Source organism: Pan paniscus, chromosome 20 (genome assembly GCF_029289425.2).
Source record: "Pan paniscus chromosome 20, NHGRI_mPanPan1-v2.0_pri, whole genome shotgun sequence".
NCBI classification, from domain to species: Eukaryota; Metazoa; Chordata; class Mammalia; order Primates; family Hominidae; genus Pan; species Pan paniscus.
In genome coordinates, this window is record NC_073269.2 from 21,547,330 (window position 1) to 21,574,685 (window position 27,356).

The window sequence follows — 27,356 nt, forward strand, 5'->3', positions numbered from 1 at the left end:
ATATATATATATATATATATTTTTTTTTTTTAGAGACAGAGTCTCACTCTGTCGCCCAGGCTGGAGTGCAGTGGTGCAATCTCAGCTCACTGCAACCTCTGCCTCCCGGGTTGAAGCGATTCTCCTACCTCAGCCTCCCTAGTAGCTGGGACTACAGGCGCCTCCCGCAACGCCCAGCTAATTTTTGTATTTCTAGTAGAGACAGGGTTTCACCATATCAGCCAGGCTGGTCTCGAACTCCTGACCTTGTCATCTGCCCGCCTCAGCCTCCCAAAGTGCTGGGATGACAGGCGTGAGCCACCATTTATAAAGGCTCTAACCCCATTCGTGAGGGGTCTACCCTGGTGACATAATCACCTCCCAAAGGCCCAACCTCCTAATGCTATCACAAGCGGGGAGGGGTAGGATTTCAACATACGAATTTTGGAGAGACAGGAACATTCTGTCCACAACAGACACTCTTTCTCTTCCCTGCCAAAAATAGACAAAACTGAATATTTCTTTTGCTTAGTCTTTTGATTTGACTAATAAGAGATCACATTTTGGCTGGGCGCGGTGGCTCACACCTGTAATCCCAGCACTTTGTGAGGCCGAGGCAGGCGGATCACGAGGTCAGGAGATTGAGACCATCTTGGCTAACACAGTGAAACCCCGTCTCTACTAAAATTACAAAAAATTGGGAGTGCTGGCGGGTGCCTGTAGTCCCAGCTACTAGGGAGGCTGAGGCAGGAGAATGGCGTGAACCCGTGAGGCGGAGCTTGCAGTGATCTGAGATTGCGCCACTGCACTCCAGCCTGCGGGACAGAGCGAGACTCCATCTCAAACAAAAAAAGAGAGAGATTACATTTTGTGACCTTGTTATCTCATGTCAATACTGACTGTAGTTTTCATTTCATTAGAATAAGTTGTATTAGGGGAATCGTTGGTTTTGGCTCTGGTCATGTAATGTACAGAGTAGCTGTACCTTACAACTTGATCATAAAGTTGTTCTCTGCAAAACGAAACTAGTTGGGAAAGACAGAATCAATATGATGAAAGAAGTGGTCATACCAGGAGACACCCAAGTTCTAACTCCAAGGTGTGGCCTTAGAAGATTACGAAGATACAACATAAGGATAGAACTATTTATAAAGATTATAAAGGCTTTACATGAGTAATACAAGATGCAAGGATTTAGTGAATAGACATTAATACTGTACCCCGAGTGTTGCATTTTCATGAACTTTTTTTTTTTTTTTTTTTTTTTTTTGAGAGGGAGTCTCGCTGTTGTTGGCCTGGGCTGGAGGGCAATGGCACGATCTCAGCTCACTGCAACCTCTGCCTCCTAGGTTCCAGCAATTCTCTTGACTCAGCCTCCCGAGTAGCTGAGATTAAAGGCACCCACCACCACGCCTGGCTAATTTTTGTATTTTTAGTAGAGATGAGGTTTCACCATGTTGGCCAGGCTGGTCTTGAACTCCTGACCTCAGGTGATCCACCCACCTCGCCCTCCCAAAGTGCTGGGATTACAGGTGTGAGCCACCGTGCCCAGCCCTTTTTTTAAAAAGAAAAAAAAAAAAAAAAAAGCCCAGCTATAGGACCTAAGGACTCAGCAATGGGGTTTTCAAGCCCCCTTCTTTTTAATATGGAATTTTAAAATACTTTTTATCTTGGAAGAGTTTATGACTCACAAGAAGTTGCAAAAATGGTACAGAGAATTTGCAAATACCCTTTACCCAGCTTCCTCCAGTGACATCTTATGTAATGATAGTGCATTATTAAAACCAGGAAATTGGCATGGGTACACTATCATTAACTCAACTACAGACTTTATATATTTATTATTTTTGAGACAGAGTCTCATTCTGTCACCCAGGCTGGAGTGCAGTGGTGTACTCATGGCTTACTGCAGCCTCAAACTCTTGGGTTCAAGTGATCCTCCCAACTCAACCTCTTGAGTAGCTGGGACTACAGGTGCATGCCACCATGCCCAGCTAATTAGAAAAAATTTTTTGTAGAGATGGGGTCTCACTGTGTTGCCCAGGCTGGCCTCCCCTCCCCTTCCCTCCCTTCCGCTCCCCTCTCAACAGGGTCTTGCTCTGGAGTGCAGTGGCATGCTCATGACTCACTGCAGCCTCCACCTCACCAGCTCAAGTGATCTTCCTACCTCAGCTTCCCGAGTAGCTGGGACTACAGAAACATGCCACCATGCCCAGCTAATTTTTAAATTTTTTTGCAGAGGTGGGGTCTCACTATGTTGCCCATGTTGGTCTCGAACACCCAGGCTCAAGTGATCCACGTGGCTCAGCCTCCCAGAGTGTTGGGATTATAAGTGTGAGCCACCGTGCCCAGCCTGGAAATAAAAGCTTAATACATGCTACAATGGGGATGAAACTTGAGGACATTATGCTCAATAAGCCACACAAAACAACAAAGTTTGTATGGTTTCGTTTACATGAGATGCCTAAAGTCATCAATTTCATAGAGACAGAAAGTAGAATGGTACCAGGGGCTAGGCGACGGGGGATGAGGAGTGAGTGTTTAATAGGTTTCAGTTTGGGAAGATGAAAGAGTTTTGGAGATGGTTGGTGGTGATGATGGCAAAACAATGTGAATATAATGCCATAGAACCACACACTTGGCCAGGCGCAGTGGCTCATGCCTGTAATCCCAGCACTTTGGGAGGCCAAGGTGGGCAGATCACAAGGTCAAGAGATTGAGACTATCCTGGCCAACATGGTGAAACCCCATCTCCACTAAAAATACAAAAATTAGTTGGGCGTGGTGGCGCATGCCTGTAATCCCAGCTACTCGGGTGGCTGAGGCAGGAGAATCACTTGAACCCGGGAGGAGGAGGTTGCAGTGAGCCGAGATCGTGCCACCGCGCTCCAGCCTGGTGACAGAGTGAGACTCTGTCTCAAAAAAAAAAAAAAATAGCTATACACTTAAAAATGTTTAAAATGGGCTGGGCGTGGTGTCTCACGTCTATAATACCAACTCGCTGGGAAGCTGAGCCAGGTGGATGGCTTGAGCCCAGGAGTTTGAGACCAGCCTGGGCAACATGGCGAAACCCCGTGCCTACTTTAAATATACAAAAAATTAGCCTGGCATGGTGGCGCGCATGCCTGTAGTCCCAAATACTTTCGAGGCTGAGGTGGGAGGAGTGTTTGAGCCCAGGAAGTCAAGGCTGCAGTGAGTCGTGATTGCACCACTGCGCTTCAGGCTGGGTGATGGGAGTGAAACCCTGTGTCCAAAAAAAAAAGTAAAGTGATAAATTTAATGTATATTTTACAAAAAAAAAAAATTCTTTTTAAGACAGCAGGTGTAAGAATACCAGCATAAGGCTGGGCACGGTGACTCATGCCTGTAATCCCAGCACTTTGGGAGGCTGAGGTGGGAGGTTCACTTGAGTCCAAGAGTTGGAGACCAGCTTGGCCAACATGGTGAAACCCCTTCTCTACTGAAAATACAAAAATTAGCCAGGCATGGTGGTGGCTGCCTGTGATCCCAGCTACTCGGGAGTCTGAGGCAGGAGAATCGCTTGAACCTGGGAGGCAGAATTTGCAATGAGCTGAGATTGCACCATTGCACTCCAGCCTGGGTGACAGAGTGACACTCTGTTTGAAACAAACAAAAAAAGTTAAAAAAAAAAAAAAAAAAAAAAAGAATACCAGCATAAGCTCATAGGGATCTTGGGATCAGCTGAGGTCAGAATAGCAATTTCTTTTGTTTTTTTTTTGTGTGTGTGTGTGTGTGTGTGTGTGTGTGTGTGTGTGTTTTAGATGGAGTCTTGATCTGTTGCCCAGGCTGGAGTGCAGTGCAGTGGTGCAATCTCAGCTCACTGCAGCCTCCACCTCCTGAGTTCAAGCAATTCTCCTGTCAGCCTCCTGAGTAGCTGGGATTACAGGCATGCACTACCGTTCCCAGCTAATTTTTGTATTTTTAGGGACGGGGTTTCACCATGTTAGCCAGGCTGGTCTTGAACTCCTGACCTCAAGTGATTTGCCCACCTTGGACTCCCAAAGTGCTGGGATTACAGGTGTGAGCCACCATGCCCGGCCCAGAGTAGCAATTTCAAAGTACTCCCAGGTACAAGCTGGCCCGTCTCGCCAAGCCTCAGTCTCCTCTTGACAATGAGACTCCTGATAATAAAAGCCATCACTTGGCTGGGGCACTGATGAGGATTTATTAAGTCCTAAATGTGAACTAGTGTCATCATCATTGCCACCTCTCTGGGCATGGAGGAAAGGACTCCCACTCGGCTCTCTATTTTCTCTGTGCAACCTCAGGCATGCGTACAGCCTCTCTGAACCTTGGTTCCTCCTCTGAAACTTACGAACTGCACAGTGTTGGGTGGGCGCTCTGGATTAGGATAGGCTGACCAGAGCGTATGGGAGTGAAGCCTGCCCTTGGCATGCTGGTGATGATGGGGGACACTCCTGTGCCTCCCAGGAGCAGTCGAACTGTCCCGGCGCCACCCCATCGCGTCCTGGCTGTGCGCCATGCTGCATTGCTTCGGGAGCTACATCCTGGCTGATCTGCTCCTTGGGGAGCCACTGATCGATTACTTCAGCAACAACTCCAGCATCCTGCTGGCCTCAGCTGTCTGGTAAGCCATGCTGGGCATGGGAGAGCAGAGCCGGGTGGGGGAAAGAACAACCTGGGCACCAGGGAGGAGAGAGGTTGGAGGAATTAGAATGCATCAGCAACAGCCCTCATGATGGCCCTGAATATGCTGCCCTCCATGCCCATCTCTGGTCTAGGCACAGCACATTGGGGAGGGGGGTCTGACATAACCACAGCTCCCTACCCCCATCCTTCACAGTCTGCCCATCCCCTGGCACTCACCGTTCTCTTCCCAAAAGGTACTTGATTTTCTTCTGCCCCCTGGACCTCTTCTACAAGTGTGTCTGCTTCCTGCCTGTGAAACTCATCTTCGTGGCCATGAAGGAGGTGGTGCGAGTCCGCAAGATTGCGGTGGGCATCCATCACGCCCATCACCACTACCACCACGGGTGGTTCGTCATGATTGCAACTGGGTGGGTCAAAGGTAAATAGGATGATGACAATGAAAAATCATCCCAGTGGAGAACTTTTGGTCCAGTGGTACTACCAGGCACCCCAGCTGGGAAAGCCATTGCTCCAGGCACAGGGGCATAAAGACTGCAGTAGGTGTTCAAACCTCCCTACAGGTATCAGCCAATACCTTTAGGGTAAATGGGAAGATTCTTCTAGAAATGTTACTGTCAGGGGTACCTAAGACAGTGATGATGACGACAAAAGCCAGCATTGCCAGAGCAGGGTTTCTCACTTGCAGCACTGCTGACATGTGGGGCTGGATCATTCTTTGTGGTGGCGGCTGCCTTGTGCACTATAGGATGTTGAACAGCACCCCTGGCCTCCACCCACGAGATGCCAATAGCACACTTGTCCCCAGCTGTGACAAAGAAATTGTCTCCAGACATTGCTAAACGCCTCCTAGAGGGCAAAATTGCTGCGGGTGAGAACCCCTTCTTCTCTAGAGCTCTAGCTATAGGAGTTCTTAACTTTTGTGGACCATGGCCCTTTTGCCAGTGAAGCCTACAGACCCTTTCGTGTGCAGAAAATAGAGCTAGACATGGTGGCTCATGCCTGTAGTTCTAGCTACTCAGGAGGCTGGGGTGGGAGGATCACTTCAGCCTAGGAGTTCAACATTACAGTGAGCTATGATTGTGCCACTGCACTCCACCTGGGCAACAGAGCAAGAGTCTGTCTCTAAAAAATTAAAATTAAAAAATAAAGTAATAATGAAAATGTTATTAGAAATAAAGAACGTTTTATAATGATAAAAGGGTCAATCCACCAGGAAGATATAACAACTATAAACATATATGCACCTAGAAACAGAGCACCAAAATACATAAAGCAAAAATGGACAGAAGTTAGGGGAGAAAGAGATAATTCAACATTAAAAGTTGGAGAAGTGGGCCAAGGAGTAACAGGAAAGCAGGGAAAGAAGGCCTGAGCAAGTGCCAAAAACCACTGGGCACTTTATCCTCACTTCCTGCCCACCAGATATGGGTACCCACAAAGTGCCAAGACCTAGAATCACCCTCCATTGAGCCATGGTGTCCTCAGTTATTCCTTGCTATGGGGAGCCAACCTGTGCATTATACAATGGTGAGCCACCTCCCTGGCCTCGACTCACTAAATACCAGTAGCGCTCCCTCCCCAGCTGTGACAACTCAAAGTGTTTCTCAACATTGCCAGATGCTTCCTTGGGGGCAAAATGGCCCCAGATGCGATTCCCTGGTCCAGTAGTACATCTCAGGCACCCAGTTGGTGCAGCAGTTCCTGGAGTGGATGTCCAAGTCTATTTAACCAATACATTTAGGGTAAATGGGAAGATTCTTCCAGAAATTTAATCATTCTATCTCCATTTGAGTCTTCTTATTGTCTCTCCAGGAAGCTTTTAGTACTGAGCAGATTCCCCAGGGGTATAGCATCTCCTCCAGAGGACGGGTGGCTTGAGAAAGATTGAGAACTTGGAGCCTTGAGGAGGAGAGAGACTGCAGGTGGGGGCTGCCTTGGAAGCCTCATACACAGCTTGGGGTCCTGGATTAGCGGCATCAGGACAGACAACCCCAGGTTGAAGACCTGCCTTGCAGGTGGGGACATGACTGATTCCTTTAGGTGGCTTTTGCTCTGAATTTGCCATATGATCCTCAGCAAGGCTCTGTCCTCTCTGAGCCTCAGTTTCCCCACCTGCAGCTGATGATCATACACCCCCAGGCTCAGTGTCCTTCTAGAGAAGATTCTGGGAGTGGAGAGACTGCTTCCTTGGGAATTCAAACAAGAGGAAAGGAGACCTGGGGGTGGTGGGCTTGTTCAGAAGCACCCTGTCCTGTAGGTTCTGGTGTCGCCCTCATGTCCAACTTTGAGCAGCTGCTCCGAGGGGTCTGGAAGCCAGAGACCAACGAGATCCTGCACATGTCTTTGTGAGTATCCCACTCCACCTCTCCCTCCATGCCTCCTGTATGTCCGGGTGCCTGACCCTGAGTTGGATGCTGCTGATAACTTAGAGAGGCCTCAACCCTTGACTCTGCCTTTCAGGAGCTTTCAGAGGCTATGACTGGGGAAGCTCAAAGCAGAGCCATAGCTCTGCTCAGTGTGTAGGTTGGGGAGGGCAGAGCTGCAGGAAGGAGGCAATACCTGATTGGGGTTTTGAAGGGTGAGCAGGAGTTCACTGGCCAAGAAGGAGCCTCCCAACAGAGGCCAGCATCTCTACCAACTGTGAAATCACAGAAGAGCAGCAGTGCTGCTGGGTGTGCGGGGTCAGGGTACAGGGTATGCATGGGATATGGAGTGTGCATTGGGAGCGTATCTGGAGCTAAGTGGACAAGGCCAGGTGACAGCATCCAAGACCCAATGCAGGATCCCACACTGCATTTAGCTTAATGTTTTTTTTTTTTTAATTTTTTGAGACAGAGTCTTGCTCTGTCGCCCAGGCTTGAGTATGCTGGCATGATCTCGGCTCACTGCAACCTCCACCTCCCAGGTTCAAGAGATTCTCGTGGCTCAGCCTCCCGAGTACCTGGGATTACAGGCATGTGCCACCATGCCTGGCTAATTTTTGTATTTTGAGTAGAGATGGGGTTTCACCATGTTGGTCAGGCTGGTCTGGAACTCCTGACCTCAAGTGATCTGCCAACCTCAGCCTCCCAAAATACCGGGATTACAGGCATGAGCCACCCTGCCCTGGACAGTTTAGTGCATTTTTAAAAGACCTTGTTGGGGGCTGGGTGTGGTGGCTCACACCTGTAATCTCTGCACTTTGGGAGGCCAAGCCTGGAGGTTTGCTTGAGTCCAGGAGTTCAAGACAAGACTGGGCAACATAGTGAGACCTATTCTATATTAAAAAAAAAAAAGTTAAATTAGCTAGGCATGGTGGGATGCACTTGTGGTCCCAGCTACTCAGGAGGCTGAGGCAAGAGGATTACTTGAGCCCAGGAATTCGAGGCTTCAGTAAGCTAGGATCATGCCACTGTACTCCAGCTTGGGTGGCAGAGCAAGACCTTGTCTCAAAAAAAAAAAAAGGGATCATGCATTTAAATCACCTGGCCCTGGAACCTGGTGAGTGCTTTGGAAATATTAGGTAGAATTATCATCATTAGGCTGGGCACAGTGGCTCACGCCTGTAATCCCAGCACTTTGGGAGGCTGAGGTGGGCAGATCACCTGAGGTCGGCAGTTTGAGACCAACCTGACCAACATAGAGAAACCCCATTTCTACTAAAAATACAAAATTAGCTGGGTGTGGTGGTGCATGCCTGTAATCCCAGCTACTTGGGAGGCTGAGGCAGGAGAACCACTTGAATCTGGGAGGCGGAGGTCGCAGTGAGCTGAGATCACGCTATTGCACTCCAGCCTGGGCAGCAAGAGCGAAATTCCATCTAAAAAAAAAAAAAAAAAATTAGCTAGGGGTGGTGGCATGCCTGTAGTCCCAGCTACATGGGAGGCTGAGGCAGGAGAACCACTTGAACCCGGGAGGCAGAGGTTGCTGTGATCCGAGATCGTGCCACTGCACTTCAGCCTGGGCAATAGAGCAAGACTCTGTCTCAAAGAAAGAAACAGAGAGAGAGAGAGAGAGAGAGAGAGAGAGGAAGGAAGGATTATTAAATACATGCAGTGAAGCTGGGCATGGTGGCTCACCCCTGTAATCCCAGCTATTCAGGAAGCTGAGGTAGGGGGGTTGCTTGAAACCAGGAATTCAAGACCAGCCTGGGCAACATTACAACATCCCATCTCTAAAAAAAAAAGAAAGAAAAAAAAAATTAGCCAGGTGTGGTGGTGCGTGCCTGTAGTCCCAGCTACTCAGGACGCTGAGGCAGGAAGATCGCTTGGTCTCAGAAGGTTGAAGCTGAAGTGAGCTGTGATCACACAAGTGTACTCCAGCCTGGGCAACAGAGCGAGACCTTGTCTCAAAAAAAAAAAGCAATGAGAGACAGACATCAGGAATAGAAGTCACAGGTCTTTTGCAACAAATAAAAATATCTTAAACCTATTTTGCAAGGAAAAAAATAAAAGTTAAGGAAAACTCTGCAGTTGTAATCACATTTTCTGGGGGAATGAGCTGATGGGGGATCCCCAAGATCATCCTGATGTTCCACGATTTGCTAGAAGGACTCAGAGAACTTAGCAAAGCCATTATATTCAGGGTTATGATTTATTACAGTGACAAGATGTAGAATAAAATCAGCAGAGGCAGCTCACGCCTGTAATCCCAGCACTGTGGGAGGCCGAGATAGGAGGATTGCTCAAGGCCAGGAGTTCAAGACCAGCCTATGCAATAGAACAAGACTCCATCTCTACAAAAAAAAAAAAAAAAAAAAAACTTAAAAATTAAGCAGGCACAGTGGCACATAACTCTAGCCCTAGCTACTTGGGGGACTGAGGTGGGAGAATCACTTGAGCCTCAGAGTTTGAAGTTACAGTGAGCCATGATCAGACCACTGCACTCCAGCCTGGGTGATAGAGAGAGACCCTGTCTCTATAAATAAATAAATAAATAAATAAATAAATAAATAAATAAATAAATAAATGAAACGAAATCAGCAGGGGTTGGCTGGGCATGGTAGCTCACACCTGTAATCCCAGCACTTTGGGAGGCTGAGGCGGGTGGATTGTTTGAGGTCAGGAGTTCAAAACCAGCCCGGCCAACATGGCGAAACCCCATCTCTAGTAAAAATACAAAAATCAGCTGGCGTGGTGGCGGGCACCTGTAATCCCAGCTACTGGGGAGGCTGAGGCAGGAAAATCACGTGAACCCAGGAGGTGGAGGTTGCAGGGAGCTGAGATCATGCCACTGCATTCCAGCCTGGGTGACAGAGTGAGACTCTGACTCATACACAAACAAGAAATCAGCAGGGGCAAAATGTGCATGAGGCAGAGTACAGGAGAGAAAAGGTGAAAATATCCAGTTTTCCTCTCCCAGTGGAATCACGTGGACAGGGCTTCATTCTCCCAGCAGCAATGTGTGACAACATGCATGGTGTACTGCCAACCAGGGAAGCTCTTCTGAGCCTGGGTATCCGGGGTTTTTATTGCGGCTCAGAACTAGCTAACCACCTGTGTGGCTGACCTCAGTCTTCAGCCCCTCTAGAGGTCCACCTGATGCTGCATGGCCCAAGACCCCCACCATAAATTACGTTGTTACTAACTGGTGTGGCCCAAGGCCGTCCTCAGGCAAACAAAGACAGTCTTATCAAGGCAGGACACTCCAAGGGCTTAGAGGGCATATTCCAGGAGCTGGACAAAGGCCAGACCTTTCCTTGGACCAGATTAACCCATCATGCATAGGATGACACCATCTCAACCTCCCACCTTACAATCAGGAGAAGCTGTGGCTGGGCGCAGTGGCTCATGCCTATAATCCCAGCACTTTGGGAGGCCGAGCAGATCAGTTGAGGCCAGGAGTTCGAGACCAACCTGGCCAACATGGTGAAACCCTGTCTCTCCTAAAAATACAAAAATTAGCCAGGCATGGTGGCATATGCCTGTAATCCCAGCTACTTGGGAGGCTGAGGTGGGAGAAACACTTGAAACAAGGAGGTGGAGGTTGCAGTGAGCTGAGGTTGTGCCACTGCACTCCATCCTGGGCAACAGAGCGAGACTCCATCTCAAAAGGAAAAGAAAAGAGAGAAGCTGGGATGGGAGCTGGTGCCAGGGCAGGGGGGTGTCTGGGCCACAGTTACGAAGACTTGAGCCATGCAGGCACCTCCCGGTAATGACAGCTGCTCCCTCCAGCCCCACCAAGGCCAGCCTGTATGGAGCCATCCTCTTCACCCTCCAGCAGACCCGCTGGCTCCCAGTGTCCAAAGCCAGCCTCATCTTCATCTTCACCATGTTCATGGTGTCCTGTAAGGTAAGCCTTTCTCTTCTTGCAGCGTTCTTGCCTTGACTAATGCCACCCTGCCACCTCCAGGCTGGGAGTGGGAAAATTGGACACTCCCAGCCTTATGTGGCTGGGACAGGCAGCCCAGAGAGGGGAGATGCTTGCCAGTAGGTCACTGGGAAGAGAGTTTAAAAGGCAGTGTCCAGCAGCCAGGACACAGGTGAGAGGAACAGGCCTTCTGTGTAAAGGACCCAGCCTGAGCCAAGGTCAAGGTGTGCCCATTCTCTTGGGTACAGAGACCAGAGGGACAAGAAGCTGAAATGGCAGCATCAGGTAGCCAGGAACTCAGTTGGACCAGGAATAGTTCTAGTCTGACAGTCGTGCCTTGAGTTGACATCACCCCACCCAGGAGGGGTCTTCAGGGGCTGGGCTCTCTCCCTCTGCATGAAGATCTTAGCTCAGGGCTGTGTCTTCCCTGGGCGAGGACTCCAGGGCTGTCAAAAGGGAGTGAGCATGTCTTTCTGCATTAGGGGAGAAGGGAGAGGCAAGCAGATGGCTGGGATCCTGTCTGTTATGTTTGTAGCTCTACCCCAGGCCAAATGTCTTAGTCCATTCAGGCTGCTGTATAACAGAATGCAGTGCCATAGAGTGGGTGGCTTAGAAACAACAGAAATCTATTCCTGGGCAGGCGGGTGGGCTCATGCCAACACTTCAGGAGGCCAAGGCAGGCAGATCACTTGAGGCCAGGAGTTCAAGACCAGCCTGGGCAACATGGCGAAACCCCATCTCTCCTAAAAATACAAAAATTAGCCAGGCGTGGGGTCGCATGCCTGTAATCCCAGCTACTCGGGAGGCTGAGGCAGAAGAATCGCTTGAACCCGGGAGGTGGAGGTTGCAGTGAGCTAAGATCGCACCACCGCACTCCAGCCTGGGCAACAAATTGAGACTCTGTCTCAAAAACAAACAAACAGGCAAACAAAATACAAATACAAAAATTAACCAGGCATGGTGGCGCATGCCTGTAATCCCAGCTACTTGGATGGCTGAGGCATGAGAATTGCTTGAACCCAGGAGGTGGAGGCTGCAGTGACCTGAGATCATGCCATTGCACTCCAGTTTGGGCAACAGAGTGAGACCCTGTCTCCAAAAAGAGGAAAAGGAAGAAATGTATTTCTTACAGTTCTGGAGGCTGGGAAGTCCAAGATCAGGGTACTAGCCTGGTCGGGTTCTGGTGAGGGCCCTCTTTACTGGTTGCAGATAGGCAGCATCTCACTGTGTCCTCGCATGGTGGAAGGGACTGGTTAGCTCTCCTGGGCCTCTTTATAAGGGCACTAATGTCTTTCCTGAGGGCTCCACCCTTATGATCTAATTACCCCTCCAAAGGCCTCACCTCCTAATACCATCACCTTGGTGATAGGTTTCAACATATGAATTTGGGAGGACACAGACCTTCAGACCTGCACTTAGCACAGCTTTTCTCTGAGCCCAGGTGTCGTGGGGAATTCTGGGGGATGGGTGACCAGCAGTCTCAGCGTGCTTGGAGCTTTCCAGGGGTCAACACTCGAAATCTGGCATCCTGGGAAACCTGAGATGGTTGCCCATCGTCCTGGGGGTGCATGCAGCCAGAGGGTGGGTCTGGGCTACCTCCAACCTTGACTTTGATGACATTCTCTCCCCTCTTCTCCCCACCCTGCCCTCCCCTCCTTTGCTTTCTACCTTGGTCTCCCTCTGTCTCTCTTGCTGTCCCCCTGGCCACCCCACCTCAGGTGTTTCTGACAGCCACCCACTCACACAGCTCCCCCTTTGATGCCCTGGAGGGCTACATCTGCCCCGTGCTGTTTGGTTCGGCCTGCGGGGGTGACCATCACCACGACAACCATGGTGGGTCCCACAGTGGTGGTGGGCCAGGAGCTCAGCATTCGGCCATGCCCGCCAAGTCCAAGGAGGAGTTGAGCGAGGGCTCCAGGAAGAAGAAGGCCAAGAAGGCGGATTAGGGGGTGGCCCAAGGGGCACCGGGGAGAGGACCCGGACCCAGGACCCTCTGAGCTGGGAGGCTTCCTGCGCTCAGATCTATCCTTTCCTGGCCTTGACTTCCCCATCTGCAAATCAGGGTCATTGGCTCACCCTCCAGGGCTGACGTGGGGGTTGAGATATGGGGATGAGGATGAAGAACTTTTGTAGAAATCGGGGTTCCCTCTTTCTCTCTGCCAGGACCCCATAGAGTCACAGCTTTTGGAGGGGTTCACAGAATCATGGCAGCAGCTCCAGTCAAGAATGTCACTGGTTGGCACTGATATTCTTAATTCTATTTTTCCTTCTTTAAAATTGCATCTTGACCAGGCAGTGGCTCATGCCTATAATCCTAGCACTTCGGGAGGCCGAGGCGGGCAGATCACCTGAGGTCAGGAGTTCAAGACCAGCCTGACCAACATGGTGAAACCCCATCTCTACTAAAAATACAAAAATTAGCCAGACGTGGTGGTGCACGCCTTTAATCCCAGCTACCCGGGAGGCTGAGGCAGGAGAATCACATGAATCTGGGAGGTGGAGGTTGCAGTGAGCCAAGATCTTCCCACTGCACTCCAGCCTGGCCAATAGAGCAAGACCCTGTCTCAAAAATAAAATTGCATATTGACTCCTGAAGAACTTCAAGCCATGTTGAGATCCATTCATTTGATGGACATTTTCTGAGTACCTGTGAGCCAGGTGCTGCCATTTCAAAGTCTCTTCTTACCACGCTCCTCAGTGGCTAGACATTTTCACGTGGCCAGAAAGTCCCGACTCTTGCTGGGCGTCCCTGGACAAGTTGCCTTCCTCCTCTGAGCTTGGTGCTCCCCATCTGTATAGTGGAGACCCTTGGCCCCCCTCTGTACGGAAGGGCCGATGCGAAGCTGCAGTTGAAAAAGGCTCACATGCTCCTAGCCTCGTGCAGTCAGGAGGGGAGACCAGGACAGTTGGAAATTATGATTGCAAATGGCTTTGCATTTTAGATCATTCGTGTGTGTGGATCAGAGAAACGCACAAGTTCCCTGGCACAAAGGAAGCCCTCAGTAGACACGTCTAGGGCAGGCTTGAGAGATCAGATGGCGTGAAAGGCTTGTGATCTGTTCGTCTCAGTCTCCCCCTAAACCAAAGAAATGGAGCCAGCTGGTTGGGGTTCCACGATCCAGCTCTATCAAGGGGCTCTGAGTGTGCACAGTTGGAACCTGCATGTATCAGGTCTCCCTCAGGCTGGAGTCCATTGTCACTCATTCAGCCATTGAACAAACATACAGATGCTTACCTGCTCTGTGGTCAGCCTTGTGCTGCTGCTGGGCAGGCCAGGAACCTGATTCAGTGTGAGCGAGGTGGATGATATTATAGCTGAAGGGTCCCTCCTGGTCACCTTCATCTCAGCCTAGGTTACCAGGATGTCTGAGAGGGGTGGGTGCATGGGACGGGCGTGGCCAGTCTCAGGTGAGGTTTGGGCCCAGACCTCGTTGGAGTCCCAGATGTTGCCAGGCTGTTGGAAAATTGCCTTGTTCCTGTGATGCCTGGGAGTTAGGTGGGTCCTGGGGAGGTTTCATCCTCTTGCTTGTCCACCGCAGCTCAGCGTGGAGGGGCAGCCAATAAATCATTGTGAATGAACCCTCATGGCTTGTCTGATTTATGCCTGGGATTTTGTTTTTTGTTTTTGTTTTTGTTTGAGACCGAGTCTCACTCTGTTGCCCAGGCTGGAGTGCAGTGGCCCGATCTCGGCTCCCTGCAACCTCCGCCTCCCGGGTTCAAGCAATTCTCCTGCCTCAGCCTCCCGAGTAGCTGGGATAATAGGTGCCCGCCATCACACCCGGCTAACTTTTGTATTTTTAGTAAAAGCGGGGTTTCACCATGTTGCCATGCTGGTCTTGAACTCCTGACCTCAAATGATCCACCCACCTCGGCCTCCCAAAGTGCTGGGATTACAGGTGTGAGCCACTGAGCCCAGCCACATGCCTGGGATTTTGGCCTCAAGATGTGGGGATGGCTGGGCATGGTGGCTCATCCCTGTAATCTCAGCACTTTGGAGGGCTGAAGCAGGCAGATCACCTGAGGTCAGGAGTTCAAGACCAGCCTGGCCAACATGGTGAAACCCTGCCTCTACTAAAACTACAAAAATTAGTCAGGTGTGGTGGCAGGTGCCTGTAATCCCAGCTACTCGGGAGGCTGAAGCAGGAGAATCGCTTGAACCTGGGAGGTGGAGGTTGCAGTGAGCTGAGGTGGAGCCATTGCACTCCAGCCTGGACAACAAGAGCAAAACTCATTCTTTAAAAAAAAAAAAAAAAAGGTCGGGCATGGTGGCTCACACCTGTAATCCCAGCACTTTGGGAGGCCAAGTCAGGTGGATCACGAGGTCAGTAGATCAAGACCATCCTGGCTAACATGGTGAAACCCCGTCTCTACTAAAAATACAAAAAATCAGCCGGATGTGGTGGCGGGCGCCTGTAGTCCCAGCTACTTGGGAGGCTGAGGCAGGAGAATGGCGTGAACCTGGGAGGCAGAGCTTGCAGTGAGCCAAGATCGTGCCACAGCACTCCAGCCTGGGTGACAGAGCGAGACTCCATCTCAAAAAAAAAAAAAATGTATACTGTACACATCCATTATACGAAATCCTAGAAAAAGCAAACTAATGTATAATTACAGAAAGCTGATCAGTGGGTGCTTGGGGAAAGGCAGGTAGGGTGGGGTGGGCAGGAGGGATTTTGAAGGGGCAAGGGGACATGAGTGATGAGTCTGTTAACTTCTTTGATTGTGCTAGTTTCTCGGGTCTATACACATGTCAGAACCTATTACATTGTACATTGCAAATACACACAGTACCTCATTTGTCAGTGATGCCTCAGTAAAGCTGTAAAAAAGAACCCTTCAATTATAAGGGAAAAAAGTGCGAGCTTGGTGGCTCACGCCTGTAATCCCAGCACTTTGGGAGGCTGAGGCAGGAGGATCACTGGAGCCCAGGAGTTGGTGATCAGCCTGCACAATATAGTGAGACTCTGTCTCTACAAAAAAAAAATTTAAAAATTAGCCGGGTGTGGTGACTCGTGCCTGTAGGCCCAGGCACTCTGGAGGTTGAGTGGGGAAAATCACTTCAGCCCAGGAGGTTGAGGCTGCAGTGAGCTAAGATTGGGCCACTGCACTTCAGCCTGGGTGGAACAGTGAGACCCTGTCTCAAATAAATAAATAAAATAAGAATAAAGTAGAAAAAAACTCCACACCAAATTGGGCAAAAGAAGCTGGGCATGGTGACTCACACCTGTAGTCCTAGCTACTCTGGAGACCAAGGCAGGAGGATCACTTGAGCCCGTTAGGTGGTGTCCAACCTGGGCAACATAGCAAGACCCTGTCTCAAAAAAAAACTGGGCAAAAGATTTGAATAGACACCACCAAAGAAATTATATGGTTGGCAGATATCATATAAATTGCACATTAAAACCACAAGCATATGCCACTGCATACCTGTTATGAATTGAATTGGGTTCCTCTCAAATTCATTTGTTGAAGTCTTAACCCCTAAGGTATTAGGGGGTGGGACGCTTGGGAGGTGATTAGGTCATGAGGGTGGGGCTCTCATAATGGGATTAGTGCCCTTACAGAAGAGGCCCCAAAGAAACACTTTGCTCTTCGTACCATGTGAGGACACAGAGAGAAGACACGTATGACCAGGAAGCCGGCCCTTACCACACAGTGAATCTGCCAGTATCTTGATCATGAACTTCCCAGCCTCCAGAACTGTGAGAAATAAATTTCCGTTGTTTATAAGCCACCATTTTCTAGTATTTTCTTGTAGCACCCTAAATGGACTAAGACAGGAGATAAGGCCTTTTTTTTTTTTTTTCTTTTGGAGATGGAGTTTCCCTCTTGTTGCCCAGGCTGGAGTGCAGTGGCGCCATCTCAGCTCACTGCAATCCCTGCCTCCCAGGTTCAATCGATTCTCCTGCCTCAGCCTCTGGGATTACAGGCATGTGCCACCACGCCCAGCTAATTTTTTGTATTTTTAGTAGAGACGGGGTTTCACCGTGTTGGCCAGGCTGGTCTGGAACTCCTGACCTCAGGTAATCCACCTGCCTCGGCCTCCCAAAGTGCTGGGATTACAGGGGTGAGCCACCGCACCCAGCCTAATTTTTTTGTAGAGATGAGATCTCCCTATGTTACCCAGGCTGGTCTCCAACTTCTGGCTCAAGTGATCCTCTTGCCTTGGCCTCCCAAAGTGCTGGGATTACAAGCATGAGCCACTGCTCCCCGCCACCTTTTAGAATGGATAAAATAAAAATAACCGACAATATCCAGTGTAGGTAAGGATTTGGGGGCAGCTGGAACTCACACACTGCTGGTGGGAGACAATTGGACAGTTTCTTTTAAGGTTTTTTATGTTTTTAAAATTTTTAATTTTTTACATTTTTTTTGAGACAGGGTATTGCTCTGTTGCCCAAGCTGGAATGCAGTGGCTCAATCTTGGCTCACTGTAACCTCCGCCTCCTGGGTTCAAGCGATCCTTCCACATCAGCCCCCTGAGTAGCTGGGACTACAGGTGCATGCCACCATGGCTGGCAAAGTTTTGTATTTTTTGTAGAGTCGGAGTCGTGCTCTGTTGCCCACACTGGCCTTGAACTCTTGGGCTCAAGCAATCCTCCTGCCTCGGCCTCCCAAAATGCTGGGATTACAGGCATGAGCCACCATGCCCAGTCAGATACACATCTTCAGCCATGAGAAGAATGCAAATCAAAACCACAATGAGTTGTCACTTCACATCCAACAAAATGGCTAAAATTAAAATGACAATATGGTCATTTTAGTGCTGGTGAGGATGTGGAGCAATAGGAACTCTCATATGCTTTGGTAGGAAGGTAAAAAGGTGCAACCACTTTGGAAGACAATTTGGCAGTTTTTTTTATAAGTTAAACATAGAGGCCAGGTGCAATTGCTCACGTCTGTAATCCCAGCACTTTGGGAGGCCAAGGTGGGCAGATCACTTGAGTTCAGGAGTTCGAGACCAGCCTGGTCAACGTTGTGAAACCCTGTCTCTGCTACAAATACAAAAAATTAGCCAGGCATGGTGGTGTGCACCTATAATCCCAGCTACTTGAAGGCTGAGGCGGGAGGATCCCTTGAACCTGGGATGGGGAGGTTGCAGTGAGCTGAGATTGCACCGCTGCACTCCAGCCTGGGTGACAGAGCAAGATTCTATCTCCAAAAAAAAAAAACCAAACAAAAAAAACAAACCAAAACAAAACAAAAAGCAAAATGTTAGCCTGGCACAGTGGCTCACCCCTGTAATCCCAGCACTTTGGGAGGCCGAGGTGGGCAGATCACTTGAGATCAGGAGTTCGAGATCAGCCTGACCAACATGGTGAAACCCCAACATGGTGTAATTTTGTAAAAATACAAAAATTAGCCAGGCATGGTGCCACCTGCCTGTAATCCCAGCTACTCAGGAGGCTAAGGCGGGAGAATCACTTGAACCCAGGAGGCAGAGGTTGCAGTGAGCTGAGATTGCACCACTGCACTCCAGCCTGGGTGACAGAGCGAGACTCCGTCTCAAAAAAAAACAACAAAACAAAAACACTATAAGTTAAACATAGGGTGGTCATGGTGACTCACACCTATAATCCCAGGGCTTTGGGAGGTGCAGGACGGAGGACTGTTTTAGCCCAGGAGGTTGAGGCTGCAGTGAGCTGTGATGGTACCACTGTACTGAAGCATGGGTGACAGAGCAAGACCCTGTCTTTAAAAAAACAAAAAAACAAAAATGTGAATAAATGAACAGCTGTGCCCCGTCCATACTATTGCCTAATGTTCAGCGAAAAAAAAAAAAGGCGGTGGAGGTGGTGAACATGCAACAACATGAATGAGTCTCGAATGTATCCAGATTGGTGGGAAAAAGCCATACAAAAAAGAATGTGTACTATAGGCATCCATTTATCTGAAATCCTAGAAAAAGCAAACTATTGTAACAGAAAGCTCATCAGCATGTGGTTGGGGAAAGAAGGACACGGTAGGGCAGGTGAGAGGAATTTTGCAGTGGCACCAGGAAACTCCGGTGATGGATCTGCTGATGGCTTTGATTGTGCTGGTTTCTCGGGTCTATACCCATGTCTGGATCTATTACATTTTACTTTTGGGTTTTTGTTTTGTTTTGTTTTTTGAGATGGCGTCTTGCTCTGTCACCCAGGCTGGAGTGCAGTGGCACGATCTCGGCTCACTGCAGCCTCTGCCTCCTGGGTTCAAGTGATTCTCCTGCCTCAGCCTCCTGAGTAGCTGGGATTACGGGTGCCCACCACCATACCTGGCTAATTTTTGTATTTTTAGCAGAGACAGGGTTTCACCATGTTGGCCGAGCTGGTCTCAAACTCCTAACCTCAGGTGATCTGCCCACCTCGGCTTCCCAAAGTGCTGGGATTACAGGCGTGAGCTACCGTGCCTGTGCCTGGTCTAAATTTTGCTTTGATTACTTAAGATTAAAAAAAAAATCAACTTTTTTCTTATTTATTTATTTATTTAGAGAGTCTCGCTCTGTCGCCCAGGCTGGAGGGCAGTGGTGCAATCTTGGCTCACTGTAACCTCTGCCTCCTGGGTTCAAGCGATTCTCCTGCCTCAGCCTCCGGAGTAGCTGGGATTACAGGTGCCCACCACCACGCCTGGCTAATTTTTGTATTTTTAGTAGAGACAGGGTTTTGCCATATTGGCCCGGCTGGTCTCGAACTCCTTGCCTCAAATGACCCACCTGCCTCAGCCTCCCAAAGTGCTGGGATTACAGGCTTGAGCCATCACGCCGGCCTCTTTTTTATTTATTTTTAATTAATTATTTTTTACTTCTTTTTTTCCCACTCATTCAACCTAAGTACTTAAAAGTTTACATTTTATATATGCATAGTTCATCTATCAGTTATGCCTCAGTAAAGCTATAAAAAAAGAAGCTTTCAATTATAGGGAAAAAAAGTCTGGGCACGGTGGCTCATGCCTGTAATCCCTGCACTTTGGGAGGCCGAGGCCAAAGGATCACTTGAGCTCAGCAGTTCATGACCAGCCTGGCCAACACAGTGAGACCCAGTCTCTGCAGAAAAAAAAAAAAAAAAAATTAGCCAGTTGTGGTGATGTGAGCCTGTAATCCCAGCTACTCAGGAGGCACAGGTGGGAGGATCACTTGAGCCCAGGAGTTCAAGGCTGCAATGAGCTGAGATTGCACCACTGCACTCCAGCGTGGATGACAGAGTGAGACCCTGTCTCATAAATAAATGAATAGGCTGCAGTAACATACTCCAGACAGAGTCACTTAAGTCACAGACATTTATTTTTCCCTAATTCTTGAGGGTGGAAGTTTGACATCGAGGTGTCAGTTGGTTTTGTTTCTCAAGGCCTCTCTGCTTGGGTGGCAGATGGCCGCCTTCTCTGTCGTCGCATAGTCTTCCCTCTTCCTATGTCTGTATCCTAGTCTCCTCTGCCTATGAGGACACCAGTGAATTAGATCAGGGCCCACCTATAGACTTTTTTTAAAACTTAATTATCTTTTTTTTTTTTTTTTTGAGATGGAGTCTGGCTTTGTGGCCTAGGCTGGAGTGCAGTGGCGCCATCTCGGCTCACTGCAACCTCCATTTCCCGGGTTCAAGTGATTCTCATGCCTCAGCCTCCTGAGTAGCTGGGATTACAGGCATGTGCCACCATGCCTGGCTAATTTTTGTATTTTTAGTAGAGATGGAGTTTCACCACGTTGGCCAGGCTGGTCTTAAACTCTTGATCTCAAGTGATCCACCCACCTCAGCCTCCCAAAGTGCTGGGATTACAGGCATGTGAGCCACCCTGCTTGGCTGACTATTTTAACTTAATTGTCTCTTTAAAGACCTTATCTCAATCAGTTTGGTGCTAAAAAAATTAAAAAAAAAAAGACCTTATCTCCTGTTTTAGTCCTTTCAGTGTGCTACAACAAAATACTATAAACTGGTGGCTTGTAAACAACAGAAATTTATTTTTCATGGTTCTAGAGGCTGGGAAGTTCAAGATCAAAATGCTGGCAGATTCACTGTCTGGTAAGGGCTGGCTATCTGGTTCACAGATGGTGTCTTCTTTTGGTGTCCCCACATGGTAGAAAGATCAAGGAGTTTCTTGGGGGCCTCTTGTGGAAGGGCACTAATCCCATTATGAGGGCCACATCCTCATGACCTAATCACCTCCCAAGGGCCCCACCTCCTAATACCATCACCTTGGGGCTAATTTTGGACTCAGGTGATCTTCCTACCTTGGTCTCCCAAAACAAAGTGATGTGAGTCATTGTGTCCAGCCTCCTTTAAGGATGGATTAAATTAAAGTAACTGACAATGCCTGGTGCAGGTAAAGATTTGGGGGCAGCTGGAGCTCGCACACTGCTGGTGGGAGACAATTGGACAGTTTCTTTTAAATTTATTTATTTATGTATTTATTTGAGATAGGGTATCACTCTGTCATCCAGGCTGGAGTCCAGTGGTGCAGTCATCGGTCACTGCAGCCTCGACCTCCTGGGCTCATGTGATCCTCCCACCTCAGCCGCTTGAGTAGCTGGGACTACAGGCACACATCACCACATCCAGATAATTTTTGTATTTTTTGTATAGATGGTGTCTCGCCCTGTTGCCCAGGCTGGTCTGAAACTCCTGGGCTCAAGTGATCCTCCTGCCTCAGCCTCCCAAAGTGCTGAGATTACAGGTGTGAGCCACCTTGCCCAGACTGATAGTTTCTTATTAAATTAAACATCACTTACCCTATAAACACAACAATCCCATTGTGGTGAAACAAAAATTCACCTTTTTTTTATTTTTATTTTTTGGTAATCACCAAAAACTGGGAACATCCCAAATGTCCATCAGTTGGTAAGCGGATGAGCCACCTGGTTTATGCATATGATGGAACATTACACAGCAATGAAAAGGAGTGACCTTCTACAGCAGTGTTGTTGAATCTCAAATGCATTTGCTAAATGAAAGAATCCAGACCCAAGAGACTGTGTGCTCCCATTGGCGGGACATTTTATCTTTAGAGATGGGGTATTGCTTTGTCACCCAGGCTGGAGTGCAGTGGCAGGAACATGGATCATTACAGCCTCAAATTCCCAGGCTCAAGGGATCCTCCCACCTCACCCTCCTGAGTGGCAGGGATTGCAGGTGCGTGCCACATACTCGTCTGTAGGTCATTTCAGAAATACAAAATTTTGGGCTAGGTGCAGTGGCTCACACCTGTAATCCCAGCACTTTGGGAGGTCGAGGTGGGTGGATCATTTGAGGTCAGGAGTTTGAGACCAGCCTGAAACCCTGCCTCTACTAAAAATACAAAAATTAGCTGGGGGTGGCAGGTGCCTGTAGTCCCAGCTACTCAGGAGGCTGAGGCAGGAGAATTGCTTGAACCCAGGAGGCAGAGGTTGCAGTGAGCTGAGATCGTGCACCACTGCACTCCAGCCTGGGTGACAGAGCGAGACTCCGTCTCAAAAAAAAAAAAAAAGAAAAAAGACAAAATTTTAAGTATAGAAAACAGATCAGTGGCTGCCAGGAGTTGAGATGGAAGGAGAGATTATCCACAAGAGAGACAGAGGAATTTTGGGAGGGAAGGGACTGTTCTGCATTTTTAATGTGGCAGTAGTTACACAACTGTATATGTTTGTATAAACTTGCAGAATTCGCCCGGTGGCGTGGCCCTTTTGGGAGGCTGAGGTGGGAGGATCACCTGAGGCCAGGACTTTGAGACTAGCCTGGGTATCATGGTGAAACCCCGTTTCTGCAAAAAATACAAAAATTAGCCGGGCATGGTGGCGTGTGCCTGTAGTCCTAGCTACTCAGGAGGCTGATGTGGGAGAATCACTTGAGCCTGGGAGGCAGAGGTTGCAGTGAGCCGAAATTGCACCACTGTACTCCAGCCTGGGCAACAGAGCCAGACCTGTCTCAAAACAACAAACAAAAAAACAAACAACAAACAAAACAAAAAACCCACAAAGAAACACTACAAAAAAAACCTTGCAGAATTTTGTGGCTAAATTCTACCTTAATCTAAAAAGAAAAGGAAAAAGAGAGCAGCCTTTGGGGTTTCCCAAATCTGTTCAAATCCTGTCTTTGTTTTTTTTTTTTTTTTTTTGACACATTCTCACTCTGTTGCCCAAGCTGGAGTGCAGTGGTGCCATCTTGGCTCACTGCAACCTCCGCCTCTCGGGTTCAAGTGATTCTCCTGCCACAGCATCCCGTGTAGCTGGGATTGCAGGCAAGAGCCACCATGCCTGGCTAATTTTTGTATTTTTAGTAGAGTCAGGGTTTCACCATGTTGGCCAGGGTGGTCTTGAACTTCTGACCTCAAGTGATCCACCCGCCTCGGTCTCCCAAAGTGCTGGGATTACAGGTGTTAGCCACCGTGCCTGGCCAAACCCTGGCTTTTAATCTCCGAGATACGTAGCTTGGGCAAGTAACTCCCCTTCTCTGAGCCTCAGTTTCCTCTTAGGATGGCTAGGAGGAGTGACTGGAAAGTCCTTGGCACAAAGTGAGGTCTGGAGTTGGGACAAAAGCTGCCTCTGTCAAAGTGCTCACAGAACCCCTGGTCGGGTTCATTTAGCATCTGGTGGGTGTTGGAGGTAAGTCAGCTCCCTGCCTTCTGGCACTAATGTTCTGAGATCTCATTTTCCAAGAGAACAGATTGTACCTAAATAGCCTCCCAGCCTAGTCTGCGAAGGGGGCATGCAAGCCACTGGCCTGGTGGGGAATGATTGGCGGGACAGGCTGGGGCTGTTGTCCCAGTGTGGGTGTGAGAACCTGGAGGATCGGCTCTCAAAGTCCAGGCTAATTTGGCTGCAAGTTACACTCAGTAACTTCCTTGGTCTTGGAATGAGAGAAAGTTTCTTTTTATCCTTTTTAAAAAAAATTGTGGTAAAATACACAACATAAAACTTACCACCTTTTTTTTTGTTTGTTTGAGACAGGGTCTTGCTCTATTGCCCAGGCTGAAGTGCAGTGGCACAATCACAGCTCACTGCAGCCTTGACCTCCTGGGCTCAATCCATCCTCCCACCTCAGCCTCCCAAGTAGCTGGGACTACAGGCGTGCACCACCATGCCTGGCTAATTTTTTTGTATTTTTAGTAGAGACCGGGTTTCACCATGTTGCCCAGGCTGGTCTCAAGCTCCTGAGCTCAAGCGATCCACCCACCTTGGCTTCTCAAAGTGCTGGGATTACGGGCATGAGCCACCACACATGTCCTAAATTTATTAGCCACATTTGAGTGTATACTTCAGGGGCATTAAGTATATTCACATTGGCTAGGCGTGGTGGCGCATGCCTGTAATCCCAGCACTTTGGGAGGCCAAGGCGGGTGGATCACTGGAGGTCAGGAGTTCAAGACCAGCCTGGCCAATATGGTGAAACCCCATCTCTACTAAAAACACAAAAATTAGCTGGGCGCAGTGGCACGCACTTGTAATCTCAGCTACTCAGGAGGCTGAGGCAGAAGAATCACTTAAACCCAGGAGGCGGAGGTTGCAGTGAGCCCAGACCGTGCCATTGTACTCCAGCCTGGGCAACAGAGCAAGACTCCATCTAAAAAAAAAAAAAGTATATTCACATTGTTGTGCAACCACCACCATTACCCAGCTCCAGAAATCTTTTCATCCTGCAAAGGTACCCATTAAACACTCACTCCCCACTTCCCTCTTCCAGCCCTTGGCAGCACCATTGTACTTTGTCTCTCTGAATTTGATGACTCTAGGAACCTCATATAGGTACAATCATACAATACAGGTGCTCTCCGATTTACAAATTACAATTTTCTTGAGTTTACAATGTTTCAAAAGAGGCCAGGTGCAGTGGCTCATGCCTGTAATCCCAGCACTTCGGGAGGCCGAGGCGGGTGGATCACCTGAGGTCAGGAGTTTGAGACCAGCCTGGCCAACATGGTGAAACCCTGTCTCTACTAAAAATACAAAAAAAATTAGCCAGGCATGGTGGCGGGCGCCTGTAATCCCAGGACTTTGGGAGGCCGAGGTGGGCGGATCACCTGAGGTCAGGAGTTTGAGACCAGCCTGGCCAACATGGTGAAACCCGGTCTCTACTAAAAATACAAAAAAATTTGCCAGACGTGGTGGGCACCTGTAATCCCAGCTACTTGGAAGGCTGAGGCAGGAGAATCACTTGAACTGGGGAGGTGGAGGTTGCAGTGAGCCGAGACTGTGCCATTGTACTCTAGCCTGGACGACAGAGCAAGACTCTGAGACTCTGTCTCAAAATAAATAAATAAATAAAATAAAAATAAAAATAAACAAAAAATAAATGTTTAGAAAGAGATTCACATTCAGTAGAAACCATGCTTCAAGTACCCATACCACCATTCTATTTTACTTTCAGGACAGTATTTAATAAATTACATGAGCTATTCAACACTTTATTACAAAATGGGCTTTGCATTAGTTGATTTTGCCTAAGTGTAGGTTAATGTAAGTTTTCTGACCACGTTTAAGGACAACTAGGTGAAGCTATGATGTTCAGTAGGTTAGGTGTATGGAAATGCCTTTTTTTTTTTTTTTTTTGGAGACAGGTTCTTGCACTGTCGCCCACGCTGGAGTGGTGCAGTGGTGCAATCTTGGATCACTGCATCCTCTGTCTCTTAGGCTCAGGTGATCCTTCCACTCAGACTCCTGAGTAGCTGGGATTACAGGTGAGCACCACCACGCTGGCTAATTTTTTGTATTTTTAGTAGAGATGGGGTTTCATCATGTTGCCCAGGCTGACCTCGAATTTCTGGACTCAAGTGATCCTCCTGCCTCGGCCTCCCAAACTGTTGGGATTACAGGTGTGAGCCACTGTGGTGCAATTATCCCACACTACAGCTTCAAACTCCTAAGTTCAATTGATCCTCCTGCCTCAGCCTCCCGAGTAGCTGGGACTACAGGTGTACACCACCACACCTGGCTAATTTTTAAATGTTTTGTAGAGATGAGGTCTTGCTATGTTGCCCAGGCTGGTCTTGAACTCCTGGCCTCAAGTGATGCTCCCACTTTGGCCTCCTAAAATGCTGGCATTACAGGTGTGAGCCACCATGCCCAGCCATAAGCAGGTATTTTACATATAATAGATCGTCAAGGTGGTTTGTTACCCTCATTTTGTGGAAAATAAATGAGGCTGGGTGCTAAGGTGAGTGGAGGTCAGTCACCTCTTACTGACAGTGGGTCAGAATTGAAATCCAGTCTTGGTGCGGTAGCTCACGCCTGTAATCCCAGCACTGTGGGAGGCCAAGGCAGGCAGATCACCTAAGTTCAGGAGTTCGAGACCAGCCTGGCCAACATGGCGAAACCCCGTCTCTACTAAAATACAAAAAATCACCCAGACAAGGTGGCACATGCCTGTAATCCCAGCTCCTCTGGAGGCTGAAGCAGGAGAATTGCTTGAGCCTGGGAGGCAGAGGTTGCAATGAGCCGAGATCACGCCACAGCACTCCAGCTTGGGTGACAGAATGAGTGAAACTCCATCTCAAAAAAAAAAAAAAAAAAAAAAAGAATTGAAATCCAGGCCCATCTCATTCTAAAGCTATGCTTTTTCTTGTACATTTCACTTCTGTGATTCTCTTTAGGAATATGTAAGATACATGCATGGAACAATTCAGCATTATCCTTGACACTGAGCAGGCATCAGCAAATAATACCTAGAGCAGGCATTAACAAAGGCAAGTTCTTATCCTGCTCTCCTGGTTCCTAGATCATCATCCCTGGTGACCACAGACGTGGGTGGTTATGACTGTGTTTACACTGTGCTTTCTTGTTAGCGCCTGCCTGAAGCCATGTAGGAAAACTCCCAGCTCAATTAGTGGAGGAAATTGAGGCCATTGAAGCCAGCTGAGAGGTGAAAGTGACTGCACAAAGACAGATGTTGGCAGGCCTGAGTGTGAGCTCTGGTTTTGCAACTAACTTGCATGTGACCTTTGGTGAACCCTTCCTGGCTGATTGAAAATGTTGAACTAGGCCGGCCCGGTGGCTCCCAAAGTCCTGTAATTCCAGCACTTTGGGAGGCCTAGGTGGGCAGACCACTTGAGGTCAGGAGTTCAAGACCAGCCTGGCCAACATGGCAAAACCCCATCTCTACTAAGTACAAAAATTAGCCAGGTGTGGTGGTGGGCACCTGTAATCCCAGCTACTCGGGAGGCTGAGGCAGGAGAATTGCTTGAACCCAGGAGGCGGAGGTTGCAGTGAACCGAGATGACACCACTGCACTTCAGCCTGGGCGACAGAGTGAGACTCTGCCTCAATTGAAAAAAAAAAAAAAAGAAAGAAAAGAAAAATGTTGAACTAGGCAGGTCAAGAGTGTGTAAACCATGGCCCAAGGGCCAAATCTGGCCCCTACTTGTGTTTGTAAATAAAATTTTCTTGGCACGCAGCCATGCTCATTTGTTTACTTATCGCCTATAGAGATTTATTATTATTATTATTATTTTCTTTTTTGAGACGGAGTTTCGCTCTTGTTGCCCAGGCTGGAGTACAGTGGTGTGATCTCGGCTCACTATAA

The 27,356-nt window shown here is 48.6% G+C and overlaps 1 protein-coding gene across 1 annotated transcript in view; it reads left to right on the forward strand.

Annotated features, from left to right (window-relative positions):
- TMEM38A (transmembrane protein 38A) overlaps window positions 1-27,227 on the forward strand; it is a 42,314-nt gene extending 15,087 nt beyond the window's left edge. The window contains exons 2-6 of the mRNA XM_003813549.5: window positions 4,432-4,588; window positions 4,845-5,029; window positions 6,869-6,956; window positions 10,764-10,881; window positions 12,618-27,227. Of these exons, the coding sequence (XP_003813597.1) occupies window positions 4,432-4,588; window positions 4,845-5,029; window positions 6,869-6,956; window positions 10,764-10,881; window positions 12,618-12,845 (776 nt within the window). The 3' untranslated portion in view covers window positions 12,846-27,227. The remainder of the gene's footprint in view (window positions 1-4,431; window positions 4,589-4,844; window positions 5,030-6,868; window positions 6,957-10,763; window positions 10,882-12,617) is intronic.
- Window positions 27,228-27,356: the final 129 nt, after the last annotated feature.